This window comes from Cervus elaphus, chromosome 14 (genome assembly GCF_910594005.1).
Source record: "Cervus elaphus chromosome 14, mCerEla1.1, whole genome shotgun sequence".
Taxonomy (NCBI): Eukaryota; Metazoa; Chordata; class Mammalia; order Artiodactyla; family Cervidae; genus Cervus; species Cervus elaphus.
Genome location: NC_057828.1, coordinates 77,993,127 through 78,008,634, shown reverse-complemented (window position 1 = coordinate 78,008,634; position 15,508 = coordinate 77,993,127). Strand labels below are relative to the sequence as shown.

Below are 15,508 nucleotides of genomic sequence, written 5' to 3'. Positions count from 1 at the left end.
AAAACGATTAGGGGGAAAAAAGTACTTTCAACATCCTAGGACCATGAGTGCTTTTTCCATATGGTAAAAATTCTTCAGAGAGATTTTATTATTCAAGTTACATGGACTCAATCTTCCTTATATAAAACTAGAACCAACTGCATTTTGAAATAGAAAGAGTGACAAGACCAACTGAAAGGTGAATGTAATTGCTTCATTTTTTTCCCTCTGCACCTTTCCATTTTCCTTGGACTGAACCCCTGCTGCCCATGAGCAGGTCCCTGACACCGTGCTTTCTCTGGGTGGGTCCCCAGTGAGCTGTCCAAAGAATTATGTGAACACATTAGTTAGCCTGAGACACTGCTATTCTGCAGTATCTCCTCAAATACTGGTGAAACCATGATGCATTAGGCAAAAGTGGGAGATGTGTCGTGCAGGGAACCCTGGGTGTCGGGGGGAGGCCAACAACCCATTTCAGTGGGTTCCCAGAGCAAGCAAGGACCCCGCTCAGACAGATCTTCAGTGGGTAACGTCTTCTATCATTTTCAGTTCCTTCCAAGGTACTTTGTTACCACGTCTACAGTGATGACCTCAAACGTTTCCCACAGTAATCTGACTGCAGAGGGGAGGTGGTTATGGGATGGGCCTGGTGAGAGTAAGAAGAGTGAGGATAAAGCTGAAGGAACGAGGCTGAGAGACACGCAGCTAAGAGATGTTTGCTTCCATTCTGGGAAAACGTGGGCAGGAGGGAGGTTCTGCCAGAAGAGGGAGTCAGAGCTGCTCTGAGACCATGGGCATGGGGAGGGACACTGGATGTGCTGGTCACCCAGAGCCTGGGCGCCGTGTCCAGGAGGCGTGATCAGCCACCGTTCCCATCACACCCACTGTGACACCGCACGTGGTGTGGGGTTCCTCTCCATGTGATGGATGAACTGTGGGCAACTTTTAACAGCCAAGCCTCCGAGAGAATGAAGGTGTTCTCTCTGCCACCTACACTCGGCATGTGCATCATGGGATAGAGAAGGGCCCAAAATAAAATGCAAGCATTAGCAAAACGAACAACGTGGACACACAAACTGAAAGATGACTTACTTCCTCTGAATAGTGGTCTGAAGGGAGAGGCGGGTAGTCACACTGCTCTATCTTCTTACACAGCGAGTACAGGTTCATCTTGTCACCATAGAAAGGACTCTGTAAGGCTGCCATCTGCAAAACGCTCCCAATGAAACTGATACACTTACACGCTAACTTTAAAGGAGGTTTCATCGAGCATATGACACTGGAGGGGAGGGGATAATTACAAACATTTTAAATAAAGTTCTCCAGGCATTTGGCGTTTCATGAACATCCTTTTCAGAGAATTAGTTCATAAGTCCTAAAATGTCTTACTTCAATTTTTGGTTATTATTTTTAACGTTTAAACTTTCCTAGAAGGGAGAAATGGTTAGCACAGAATTATATATACACACCCACGCACACTTAGGCAGCATTAAATTAAACAGTATTACAAAAATAACATAATTTAGGACTCTTTGTAAATACAGTGCAATAGAAACAACTAGTGTATCTCATGACCAGACAAACATGAATGGTATAATATCAACCATTCAATGGTTAAAATACAACAAAAATGAAATGAGCTAAAACTGCAATATAATCCAGCAATGGTTTAGGGAACGGTACATATAGCATTTTATCTCAGGACAGTCTCTGCAGGAAAAGGGTATTCCGAGATTAAAAAAATGTCCTCTCAATCTGAATGATCTAACTGATACTCAAACTAGTTCACAGTGAATTAGAACTCCTTTCCTTTTGTGACAATGTCTCAGAAACACTAAACATGCTCAAAAGCCCTAGGAGTTGTGGCCACTAATTCAAGGCATCCAAATGGGATTTTTATGCAGGGGGGAAAAAAAAACACACTCAATGAATGACTTTAAAAAAGACATTATCGAATTCAACTTTAAGACCAGGTTCTAACCTGACATTTCAAGTGCAAGCAAGGACTGCGGTAAGCGGGGTTACAAACTCAAGATTCAATTGAGGATGTTCGCCTCCTGTTCAAACCTCCTAAATCTCTGAACCGCGGCAGCATGACTACAACACGGAGTGCAAGGCTGCCCCCAAGTCAGTCACCCTTTTCTACATGTGCTAATAAGTTTGATTTTGGAAGGACAATGTGTACATTCCCCAGACAGGCCGGGCGTGCGTGCAACACGCTGGGCCGAGCAGGGCTCCTCGGTGGGCGTCAGCGGGGATGGGATGAGCTGAAAATGGCTCTCATCTGTCGGGGCTGCAGCAGAGCTTAACTCCTTCCGGGCCTGGACCGCGGGGCTGGAGGATGTGGACCCGTAGAGCCGCCCCCCAGCTCTTCGCTACAGCTCCTGCCAAACCACCTTCAGAAGAGGTGTTCCCCATGACGAGGAGAAATCCCCAAACCAGGTGTGTGTCCCTAAATGTGTAAAACGCTCCATCCGAGAGGACATTTCCAGAAGAGCGGTTACAATAATAATTACGTCTTCTGTTAAGATACGAGGACACTCTGTGATAAGACAGAATCTTTTAAGATGCCCCCTTAAAAAAATAGACTGTGTGTAAACTATTGTCTCCTTGTGTTTGCAAAAACCCTAAGTAAATGTACGTGTGTTCGTTATCACGTGCCAGGAGCTCATTACGGTACTTTTGTCTCAATACGGCAGTGTTAAAAAAAAAAAAAAATCTGAACGTCCCCTAAGGAGTTAAACAGGAATAGTATATTTTCATGCATCTCCTGCTTTGACAGATGAAAAATGTCAACTGTCCTGTTTTTATTTTCAAGCTTTTGCACTATTCATCTGGTTCATTAGTGCATCTCGATGCTGCCCCTGACAGCTGCTCGCCCTCTCCTCCCAGCAGCTGAATTTTTCAGGCTAATTTGATCCTCCACACTGAGACGATCGCTAGGATGATTGACTTGCTCCCTGACCTCCAGGGTCCGACTTCCCTGATTAGTATTCTGGGGGTGTGGGAGCGACGAGGGCCCACTGTCTGTCTTCGGGGCTGGTGGCAGCTCTCTCTTTTTTCTGAACTGTAAGCCACCAACCTACAACCCTGGGAGGATGCGACTGCTGCACTGAACAATAAAGGAAGTGTGTAAAACCTACTTTTCCATGTAAAGGTCCGTGTAGCAAAAGCAGAGCATCTTGATTTTAATTAGTAAAGTCTACTTTGTTGCATATCAATTAAAACTGTACTGCCAGTTTTTTGTGTGTGTGTGTGTGTGAGGTTTCAGGAATATTTGAAAGTCTAATTTGCTGAGTTTTCAAAAAAGGGTTCCCACTCCTTCGTTGTGAATGTTGAAGTCTTAGTGGGATACAATAGAAAATGTCTAGGAGATGCTATGGCCAGTTTTCTTAAACTAATGGGTATTTTTATTGACATTATATTAGAAAGAGATACAACATCAAAGTAAATTAAATCCTTAGAAGAAATTCTAGTTCTTCCCAATGACTTGCATAGAACAATTGGGAAAATACTCTGAGCTGAAAACTAATGCCAACACATTAAATACTTTCACTCAAAATCATTCCCAACACATAATACGCATGAATGTGGGAGCATCCAAAGAAATAATTTTTATTTTGGTGATCATTTCAAGTATACATAAAAATGGGACGCTGCCTCTCAAAGGCAAATTCATAATGTGAAGGATTATTTCAGTTTTGACATGGGAATCTGCTGGTCCTAAAAGAATTATGCAGACATCTCAAATAACAACTGAACTTTTTCTTTTTCATTGCTAAATTTACTCTCCTTAGTGGAAACCAATTTGCAGTTTACTTTGAGGTATATAAAGGGAAAATGTTGCTTTGATAATTTATTAGACTATGGCCTGAAAGAATCTAAGGTTGCCTAAATAGGTATAAAATATTTTAAAATGTACAAAGTGCCTTTTAAACTTTACAATAACAACATAGTCAAATCAGTGCAATACTGTATGAAATTATTAACAGAATATAATATTACTGAGCATAAACCTCTTTTAATCTCATGTGAACAGTGAATACAAACAAAAATGTATTTTATTCTATCAATGATTCATAACTTTTCTTAAAAAAATTATCCCAGGGATATTATTTAAAAGCTCCTAAGTGGTTGTTATTTTAGTAGGAAGAACACAATAATCTCAAGTTCCTTACATTAAGGAAGTCTGACCTTCAATCTGTAAACAATAATTAAAGATTATGACACACATTTTAAAAAGCCTTTTGATGCTCTACTTCCAAGTAAAGGTGGAACAATTAAAATACATGATGTCATCATATTTTATTTAAGCCAGAAAGGCAGGAGACAGAAAATAGTAACAAATACACTGGTTTCTATCTATCCACTTTAGACTTCCTTTCTATGTCTTAAAATATGAAAAGGATTCCATGTACTATTTTCCTTCATTTTATTTTATTAAAAGAGTTACCGAAATGTACGCTAATGTTTAGGGAACAGCACTGACTAGAAGCCCACATTCTGAAGAAAATTACCATTCAATTAAAGAAGTCCCTAGCTTGAGCCTTCTCTGACACCATTACTATATAACGAGAATAAAACATGCTCATAGCATGCTTTCTTCTATTCACCCAAATTGTCACACTGCAGTACTTGCTAGAGGACCTGTCTACATAATTCCATCTTTCTTTGATAAATTATCACCAGAACAGTTGAGAGAATTTCACCAAGCTTTACCAATACAAAGTGTTACTCACAGAAACTAAACTAAGTGATAACCTAGAAGAATTATCTCTTTATAAACTATCCTGAAAGCTGAATTACTTTACATAAAGTTTTAAAAAATTGATAAAGATATTTATCATGCTTTCATATTTTAAATCCATTCCATTGTCATCTCTCCAGCTATGCATGGGCAAGTTTTTTTTTTTTTAATAGATGTTGAAATGTATATTTTTATAAGATTATGCAGCAACATTATATTAACATAAAAACATTTAAGAAATTAAACTTCGATCAAAAGGAAACAATTTAAAATTATATTAGAGAAAATAAATGTGTAGAAATGTGTAGTTACTAAACTACATTATAAAACCAGTTACTAAGTCAATGAATTAACTTCCTCATAATTAAAAAGCTAATTCTTAAACATCACCTAGAAAAAAATTAACTATATACTAAAAGGACAGGGGAAACACATTCCGGTAAGTAAAAGCACTTGAGTGTACCAAACTTATCAGCATTACCTACCTCATACAGTAGACAGCCAAGGGACCAGATGTCAGACTTGAAGTTGTACCCATTTTCGTGTATTCTCTCTGGAGACATGTAATAAGGTGTACCCACTGCAAAAAGAAACCAGACATAACAAGAGGAGGATAAAAATGAAGATGCAGCTGTGGTAAGAAATTACATCCAAAATTTTAGATTAAAATGTCATCAAAATAATTAAGATCAGAAAACTGTTCTGGGGCATACTCCAGAACCTTTAAATTTCCTCTTTTTCCCCTGATCCTGAGCAGCACATTTACATCTGTCCCACATTAAAAAGGGGGAGGTGAGTGCCACTTTATTTTCTTTCTTTAATTCAGGTAGAGTCTAAGGAGCACAGAAGGAATTCTAACAAAATCTACTAAGTGGCTCACATTGGTTTCATTTCTTAATTTTTATAAACATGGCTTGTATGTCCCAAATAATCAAGCATGACAACATGGCGATTTTAAAATACATAGTAATACATAACCATTGGTGGAGTGTGTATAAAGCATACCTATCAACTTTTACAGAAACATCCCTTAGAATACTGTTGTGACTCTTAAAATTACAAATGATATAGTCACCAACCGTCAGAACCTTACTTAACTCCCACTTTAGAAGGAATAAAACAGAATTTTGTATATCAAAGGGTTATATAATAACATATGTGAAAAGGTCACTGACATCTCTGGAAGAATGTCTCAGACTGTTACTACTGAGACCTTTATAGACACAAGGTGCCCTGGATAATTTGGGGTTGTTTTGGATGTTAGCTTATTTTGCATACACTTTCTTTTTAATATATTTAATATTTATTAAATGTCTTAAATAAGACATTCACATTATATTTTCAAGGGCAGAAATATTTAAGTAACTTTTGAAGGGAGAATCTTAAAATCTCAAACTTAGATGGCTATTATTTCACCATCATTTTGCCTAAGGCTTTTTGCCAAATAGTAAATCGAAGTTTGAGAACAATATTTAGAAATCTTACTTGCTTGAGGCAACAGCTACCAAACTGTGCTGCTACTCACAGAGAAAAGCTCTTTCCCCCTCTTCTACCAATTGTTAAGAACTCCCTAGGAGTTCACAGTAAATCTCGTGAGACTGTAACTCGGGATGCTCAACACGGATGTTGGGGTAGAGGCAACAAGGATGGACCCAACGAAGTCAAGGCGCCGTGCTCAAACACATCGGCGTTACAGGCGCTGGGGGCGGAAACGACACTGGGCTAAAAGGGGAAGACACCACGGAACCACCCCTGCACAGGAAATCCTACCGACACTGGAACCCCTTTTTCAAACTAATGGATGGCCCTAGTCAGAATGGATGGAAGGGGAGGTATTCATAAAACTGAGGAAATGAAAAAAGGAGTGTGCAAACAGGAGGATAAAACTGAAATAAAGTATGACACGTTCGGATGCTATCAGAGGCAGACAAGACATAAATGATTTAACTGCAGCATTTTCTGTGAAGACGAGTAAATTTGCCGATTCCCCTCGGAGGAGAAAAGCCAGACAACCAGTGGAAACGGCTGGGTGTGAAGAACGTGCAGTATCCCAGAGTCGGACACACACTCGCCCCGCGGCCCCGGGAGCCGCGAGCCCTCTGGCCCGTCGTGTGGGCTGACTGGACGCGTGCGGTCAGCGGAGGCGGCGGCTGTGCCTCAACTCCCGGTCCAGGGCCCGGGGCGGGGGGCCGTGACCTGCGGAGAGGGGCTCCCCGGAATCCACCGGGGAGGCGACGGGAAACACTGAGGCGTGAAGGTTCAGGGTTTACCAGAGGCGAAGGTGATTAGCTCAGGGAAATCTGCTGATACCTCAGGGGTCTGAGGAGAGTGCAAGATGGATGAAGAAACGCTCGCGTTTGCCCTGGCATCACACTTGGACCGCCGCACGGGGCCCACACGCCGCCGCCGGCCCTCGAGCCCAGGGGCAGGGAGGCCGGATGATGGCAAGGGCTCCAGGACACTGCACCGGAGTCGGCGAAGACCTCAAAGCACAGAGGACTCGCTTCCGGGGCGCTGCGGGGGGTCACCGGCAACGGTCACACCCGCAGCCCACGCCGCGGCTTCCACTCGACGCTGGTTCTCCGCACGTCACGTCGGAAGGAGCCAACTCTGCCGATAAGCGACCAGTAGAACCGCACTTCTGCCAGAATGCCTCCTCCTTCCGTTCTGTGTCCTGCTCCCATCTCAGAGCGGAAATCTGAGCGACACCCCAGGTCCCGGGGCGTCGTCGGCAGTGAGGAGGAAGGCTGCCTCCCGCAGGTCGGCGCCGAGGGGGGCGCTGCTCCGCGCCGGGCGCCCTGTCCTGGACAGCGACCTGAGCATAGGCGGGGTCCCTGCCCAGCAAGGACCCACTCTCGCCCCCTCTACCTGGCAGGGAGCCCGCAGAATTCAAGCACTAGGAGAAGGTGAGATGCATTGAATCTCCATGTTTCAAACTTAATGAATATATGATTATTTCCTAAAAACCCTTCTTAAAAAAAAAATCCTGACAGCTGTGCTGCCTCCAGCATGTGGAGACTCCCTAACAGCTGTACAAGGGGGAGGTGCGGAGGGGCGGGAGACGTTAAAGCCACCACGCGACCCCCGGGGCGCGGAGGCGCCTCAGAGGGCGGGACGCGCAGTGCCCGCGCCTTTCCACCTTGGGGGACCGCCCGCATGAAGGGAATGCAATTCACCACAGCAAGGACTTCTGTCATTTCAACCTCCCGACCTGAGTAGAAGTGAGGAACGGATGATAACACCATAAAAAAACAGAAAGGCCGATACCACACAAAAATTGTTAAGAAATGAAAATGCTATCTGACCTTTCTTTAAAACATAGTAAGACAGGCATTCAAATATATATATATAAAAGTTTTCATTATGTTGACTTATTCTAGCTATATAAGAGTTTTACACGGAAAGCACTCTATTAACAATAAATACGTTCGAAAATGTATCCCTGTACAAACGAAGACTGATGTTCACAAGTTCTACAATATGTTAAGAGAGCCAAAGAATTCTGTTTAACTGCTATTACAGAATATATGACTAAAATAGTTAATAACTTACATTTCATCAGAATAAGTTACATACAGAATTTTCCCAATAGTTTAGCTAAACATTTAGCACTGCCATTGCTGCAAAGACTTGAATGAGGAAAAATGACGTAACCACTGAAACGTCTTTTTATACGGTTAGATCTGGGCTGCTATTTTTGTTTTGTTTAAGGGAGGGAAGGAAAAACCAGTCAGAGGTCAGGAAGTATGTTTCACATCTTACCTTTGCCATGAGCTAGCCAGGACCTCTAAAGTCTTCTTTCTACTCACTCACCTCATCTGTAAGATGCAGTGATGAGGAAGATGAGCTCATTTCTGATATCCCTTTGCTCTAAATTCTGTAGCACTCTTAAAAACCCTACAAATGCCCATACAAAAAGTGAAGTGGAGAAAAGTAATATATTCCTATTTTAAACTATCACCTAGGACAGCTGACTAAGTCGGGTACAAACAAGCAAAGTCAGTTTAGAAATGTTGCTTCTTAGAATAAACTGCAGAAGAGAAAGCTTTGAACATTCCTTGTTGGGAAAACTGAAAGGGCACAACTCATCTTAAACATCAATTTGATTTAAACATGCATGCGCACCCCCCCCCCCACACACACACAACTTCAGGGAATAGGAATTAACTTTCATTTTTTCCTTCATACTCGTATGTCAGCCCAGAAATTATGTTGGCAGACTTCATGGAGAGAGGCCAAATTTACTTAATTGTAAGGAATATTATCTCAGGTCAGTACAGAATGTCTCAGTAGTAGATCAATATTTCTTCTATGAAAGACATTTATTAAATAAATTTTTCTTCTTTCCAGTGTAACTGATAACATTTAAAACCCAGATAATTTTACAGTTACTGTTTCTCTGCTCCAGGCACTGTGTTAAATGGATCACATGTATTATCTTGTTGAGCTTTCAACAATGTTTATCAGGGCCCCCTGCACTGTTTAAGGTGCTGGCGAGACAGAAGTAAACAAGCCAAGCCCCTTGTGGGGCTCACTGTCTAGAGAAATGGGGGCCATTTCATGAGATATTCCCACTATTATCTTGTTGTAGGGAAGATGCAGAAGGAAGTCAGGTAATCTGCCAAAGGTGACAAAGCCAGTAAGGTATGGACCTAGAATCCAGCCAGGTTGTCCTGTTCATTGCATTTCAACAGTTATTTTGTCAAAAGTGACCACTGTGAAACATGACTGGGAAAAAAAAAATCTGAATCTTTCCAAATTAAGAAGCAGAGAACTCTTCTACAAGTCTCAGCATGTACACACGAAAGGCCACGGGTGAGGGTCAGGGATCAGTGCTTCTCTGCAGCTCCTCTGCTTCAAATAAATACTTTGTGATGGTAGTTGAGAGGTTAACCATGCACAGTTTACAATTAGGTAACAGCTTCCTCCCAGCGTGATGATTTATGTCAAGAAAGGACTGAAAGTTAAATAAACCAGTGCAAGTAGCCTTCAATACTGACCCAGCATATGCTGTCTTTACAGCTCCATCCACACTGAACTGAAGGGTGACCAGCCAAGGAGAGCCCACAGAGAGGCGTGAGGGAAGGTGTGGGAACAACAGGCAAGTGACCGCAGGTGGCACTTGGCACCAGAAATGAAACTGCTTTCATGCCTGGTTCAAGAACACTAATTTTCTAAGTTGCAATTGGAGGATGTATCACCCTCGCAAATAGTGTGGGGAACATGAATTGTACACTCAAGAGACCCCAGTGTGAAAATTCTGAGGCTGGCTGAACGGTAGCCATGCGTTTACCCTGCTGGCAACATCACAAAATCAGAGAACCATTGTCTCATTCTGAATGGCAAAGAGGAGTTCAAACAATCCTGTAACACAAACAACAACGACATCACAATTACCCCCAAGGGGTTTCAAATATTTGTCCAGCATGAGGACCAGTCTCAGAGCACTGTAGCCAGCGCTTTGTAAAAACCCCTTCCATCCTCAGGAGGTGTAGCAAGCATATATAACAACTAAATCACACATGTACACGCAAAAAGAAAATTCTCCATCTTTGCTCTTCTGGGAGACATTAAGAAAGCAAGTAAAATGCCAAATTAGAACATGATGAAGCCTTTTTTTTCCCCCCTTTTCACTAGAACAAGCAGTGAGACAGGAAATACTTCACTGTATATAATAAATGCAACTTTGGTGCAAATGGATTTGCCTGAATGGTGCAAATGGATTTGCCTGAATAACAGATAACTACTCTTAATTACTTATATACACCTTTGTGTGGTTATATTTCATGGCAGTTTAATTTCTCTAAGTTTTGTTAAAATTGCTTTCTCTTATATTCCTGTCCATGATGTACCCAAAAGTACAAAGGGGAGATACCCCCTGAGAATTAAATAAGCATTTGTAAATAATTTAGAAAAACAGAACTATTAATAAATTAATAGTAATGCTAGAAAATGGCTTTCTTGCTAGAAACTTTTATTATGACAAGTGTGGTATTTGCTCCCTTGAAAAGTAAACGTGTATCACCAAGAAAGGTCTATAATAAAAAAAAAAAGGTGAAATTTTAACACTAAAACATCTGCCTAAAAAAGAAAGCACTTAATTTCAGTAATAGAAACATCGATTGAAGCCTCTGACCAAAACCATGTCACCTCGTCGGGTTTTAGGGGGAAGACTGTCAAGAGGACTAAACCAGGGAGCAGGCAGATCTCCACCCCTGGGGTCACACCTGTGTGCATCATGTTACATGGCAAAAGGGCTCTGCAGGTGGGAGGTGATGGATCTGAAAACAGGGAGACCACCCGGGGCTGTCCATGCCACATGCAAGGGTCTATACCTGCCATGCTGGCTGTGAAGATCGAGCAAGGAGGTGGAGGTCACTCCCACAAGGGCTGCTGCTAGTAGCTGACAAGCATACTCAGGTGACACGGGCAAGGGACAGGGGCCTTGGTCCTTCAAGACGGAAGACCTGGCTTCCCACAACCTGGAGAAGTCTCCCCTTGAAACTCCAGAAAAGAGAGCAATTCCACAGACGCCTTGATGGCAGCCTAGGGAGAGCAATGCTGGAATCCTGACCCACAGAACTGTAAAAAGCGTACATCTCTGTTGTGTTAAGCCACTACATCTGTGGGAACTTGTTAGGGCAGCAATAGGAATCTGACACGAATGCACTAATGATTTACACACCACCTGGGCCAAGTCCACGTGCTGAGTCAGCTGCAGGCCAAGAACCCGCCAGGCGCTGGGGGAGGCGGAAAAGCTTGTGACCTGAAGCATCCATGACCTCTGAGCTCACTGGACAGTCTGGGGGGGTGGTCAGTTCGGTCTGTGAGAGCTTTTTTTGGGGGGGGGGGGGGACGGAGAAGCCAGTATATTTACCATAAGACAAATGAAAGGATAAAATGACCATGTATAATTTAAAAGCACACTGGTTGTTCACTGACTGCTAAGGACCCTAAACCAGGTAATCACAACCACTTTAAAGACTTGAATTAGAGACACAGAAGAGAAAGCAGGTCACATGCTACATGGCACTCAGTTCACAGCTGATGTGTGAAGCTTGGTAAAAACAATTTTTATTATAAATGTTTTAAATTGGCCAAAATAAGGTTCCCATCATGTGGATGAAGCACAAGCTGGAATCAAGATTGCTGGGAGAAATATCAATAGCCTCAGATATGCAGATGACACCACCCTTATGACAGAAAGAGAAGAAGAACTAAAGAGTCTCTTGATGAAAGTTAAAGAGGAGAGTAAAAACACTGGCTTAAAACTCAAAATTCAGAAAACTAAAATCATGGCATCTGGTCCCATCACTTCATGGCAAATAGATGGGGAAATAGTGGAAACAGTGGCTGACTTTATTTTTGGGGGCTCCAAAATCTCTGCAGATGGTGACTGTAGCCATGAAATGAAAAGACGCTTGCTCCTTGAAAGGAAAGTTATGACCAACCTAGACAGCATATTAAAAACCCAGACAGCATATTATTTTGCCAACAAAGGTCCATCTAGTCAAAGCTATGGTTTTTCCAGTAGTCATGTATCAATGTGAGAACTGGACTATAAAGAAAGCTGAGCACCAAAGAATTGATGCTTTTGAACTGTGGTGTTGGAGAAGACTCTTGAGAGTCCCTTGGACTGCAAGGAGATCCAACCAGTCCATCCTAAAGGAAATTAGTCCTGAACATTCATTGGAAGGACTGATGCTAAAGCTGAAACTCCAATACTTTGGCCACCTGACGCAAAGAACTGACTCATTGGAAAAGATCCTGATGCTGGGAAAGACTGAAGGTGGGAGAAGAAGGGGACGACAGAGAATGAGATGGTTAGATGGCATCACCAACTCCATGGACATGAGTTTGAGTAAACTCCGGGAGTTGGTGATGGACAGGGAGGCCTGTAGTCCATGGGGTTTCAAAGAGTCGGACATGACTGAGCGACTGAATTGATCATGTGTATGTCCAGGAAAGAAAATCACTGATTTACTGATCAAGAGAAAACTCACCAGGGATCAAGACTCTAGCATACCTCATGAATTATTCTGGATTAAAAAATTATCCCTCTGCTCAGAATCTCCTAATTCAGAATGATGGACATGCCCCAAAGCCATGTATGGTTCCCTCCTCTTTCCTTACCACCATACAATCCCATCAAGAGAACTAAGTACTCTTCAGGTGCAATAGCTACAAATATGTCACAAAAATAAACAAGGAGAGAAAGAGTACAAATCATACAAAAAACACACAAAAACCCCGAGGTGTTTTTCCTCCAGCTCATGGTCCTCACTGCTTCTGGTTCTCCTCTTCCTGGACACGGGGGAATTACTATGTCCACTCCTTTAAGACAGGCATGAACAAGAGACTTGTTTTAGCCAATAAAACATGAATGAGAATCAACCTGTGTTACACTCAAGCAGAAAGATTTATCTGAGAGTCAGTAAGTGAATTCTCCATGTATCTCTTCCCCTTGTGAAGATCACACAAGACGGAAACCCCTGAAATGCCAAGGGACCATGTGGAAGCAGGGCGGCCACCTGGGCCCACAGCGGACTCTGGATAACCACAGAAATAATATGCTTCGGTGCTGACTGCCGTTGCTTCCTGCAGCGTGCTCTAACCTCTGCTTCCTGATGGACTTAGTTAAATCCACCCTCTGAGGCCCAGCCTGCCTCTCATTCATTCACTCAGGAGGTACTGAGCATCTACTCTACGTTATGTCCTCTGCTAGGCACTTGGAACATAGGAGGTGGGAACCCAAACCACAGAGACTTGGTCCTCATCAGGATACATGTGGTGAGAGAGGGAGGAGAGGACTAGGCACAGTGAGGGAGTCACACAGCGTGTCAAAGATAAGAAGTCTAAGAAAAACAGAAAAAAAAGCCACGATAAAGATCAGGAACTCTAGGGGTGGTGTGTCAGGGGCAGCAGATTCATTATTAAATAGAGTGAGCTCAGGAATCGCCACCCAACCCCCACACAACGTGATGCCTGAAGAAAAGTCACCTTCAGACTGCCTGAAATGGCAAACTGCTGTGCCCATCTTCACTGCCACAGCGGCTGCTGGACCACGGAGCAAGAGAGGATTCCTCTGGGTCAGTATCACAGGAAAGACAGGTAGTTCGATAGGGCTTGAATAACAATCATGTATTTTTTTAAAAATCATACATTTGGATTATTTTAAAATAACCCAAGGTGAGAAGAGAAAACGCACACCTTGACTGCCATGTTCCTACTTCACAGGTTTTAGTTTCCAGTCTTGAAGGGGCACTTCCCTGGAAATGTCAGCCCCAGCTGCGGGTCGACAGGAGGGTTATGAAGAAAGACCTCCGGATCCTGCTCACTTCTGAGGCTTGGGCACGGAGAGCAGGCACGTGCAGGGCAGGAAACAGCGCGTCCACCTGAGGCTCCTCAGCTGCGTGCGGAGTGGGATACGGTGACCCCAGGGAGGTGAGGAACAAGTCGGGAAAGTGGCGGAGTCAGGACCATGCCACCACGTACCGGTCCAGTGCACCCACAGCGCTGGACAGGGGCGCGCCTGCAGGCCAGGAGGGATGCCTCTCTGCCTCCCGGGTGGACAGCCCACCCACCCCCAGGCCTCAGGCTCCTGGACTCTGGAAGGCGAAGAGTCTGCACCCGCAGCTCATGCCCACCCGCCAGGCCCTCAGGGAGCCCAGCGACTGTGAAGTGAGCAGGACAGTCACACACGTGAGTCCCGTCCTCACAAGCACCGGCAGCTCTGTGAATGACTGAGTCCTGTCTGACCACCTGAACTGGCCCGGCCAGCAGACTGCCTAACAGGAGGCAGATAAACAGGACTCGGTCCTTAAGTAAATGGAACAGCACAGAAGTACTGTAAACACAGGCTAATGTTTTCCAAATTGCAGGTTATAACCCATTAATGAGTTGTGAAATCAATTTACTGGATTGCAAATAGCATTATTTTTAGTAACATAAAATAGAAGAGACTGTATCAGGAGGAACTGCAGTTTAACAGGGAATTTCCACTTCAGTTCTGTGCAGTTAGGTTCCTGTGGGGTCATGGTGCAGGGCTTGGGGGCCTGGGGCACACTATCTGGAAATCTGGGAGCACCTTACTGAGAGAGCTTGACTCAAGGGGGAGATGTGCCCTCATCATAAAATTAGAGATACATACACACACACCTGTCATTCTCTAACAAGTCTTACATCTGTAAGGCTGATAAACAATAGGAAAGAACAGACATATATATTCCAACAAGGAGTCTCCCAGCCACACCCTCTTGTCCAATTTGATACAAAAGCACTAAATGAAGATCTGACTTAACCTAAGTCCATGGAGAAAACAAAAGGGGAAGCGGACACAAACCGAAGAACCCCGAGAGCTCAGACCATACACGGGGATAAACTTGGCGTGTGCTGGGCTGGTGAGCACAAAGAGGTTTAGACTTTGCTCAGCTCCGTGAAGCACATGCTAAGGGGCCGTAGAAGAGCCACAGAAGAAGTGGCCAGCACAGGGGAGCCCCCGAGGAGAGCAGACCACACTGGGTGTGCTGACCCCAAGGGCAGGGGAAGGTCACGGCTGGGTCCTCCCGCCAAAGCTGCAGGGCTGGCCGCTGAGCCTGGAGGAAGGGGTGAGCCACTCCCACATGTGGCTGAGGCCCCGGACCCGAAACCTCCTGCAGAAGCGCCCACCCTGCTGCAGCCCCTTGTCTGAACCACCCCCGGGCAGCCTGGGAGGTCACTCCCTGGGCCTCACTCTACCCTCTCACCCCCGTTCAGACCCACATCCTGGCAGGAGTGTGCCCT

The 15,508-nt window shown here is 44.0% G+C and overlaps 1 protein-coding gene across 2 annotated transcripts in view; it reads right to left on the bottom strand.

The window, feature by feature from the left end:
- NEK7 (NIMA related kinase 7) overlaps window positions 1–15,508 on the bottom strand; it is a 137,805-nt gene that overhangs the window by 15,319 nt on the left and 106,978 nt on the right. For both annotated transcript variants that reach the window (XM_043922770.1, XM_043922771.1), the window contains 2 exons: window positions 5,212–5,306; window positions 1,072–1,185 (listed from right to left, as the gene is read on the bottom strand). In XM_043922770.1, the coding sequence (XP_043778705.1) occupies window positions 1,072–1,185; window positions 5,212–5,306 (209 nt within the window). The remainder of the gene's footprint in view (window positions 1–1,071; window positions 1,186–5,211; window positions 5,307–15,508) is intronic.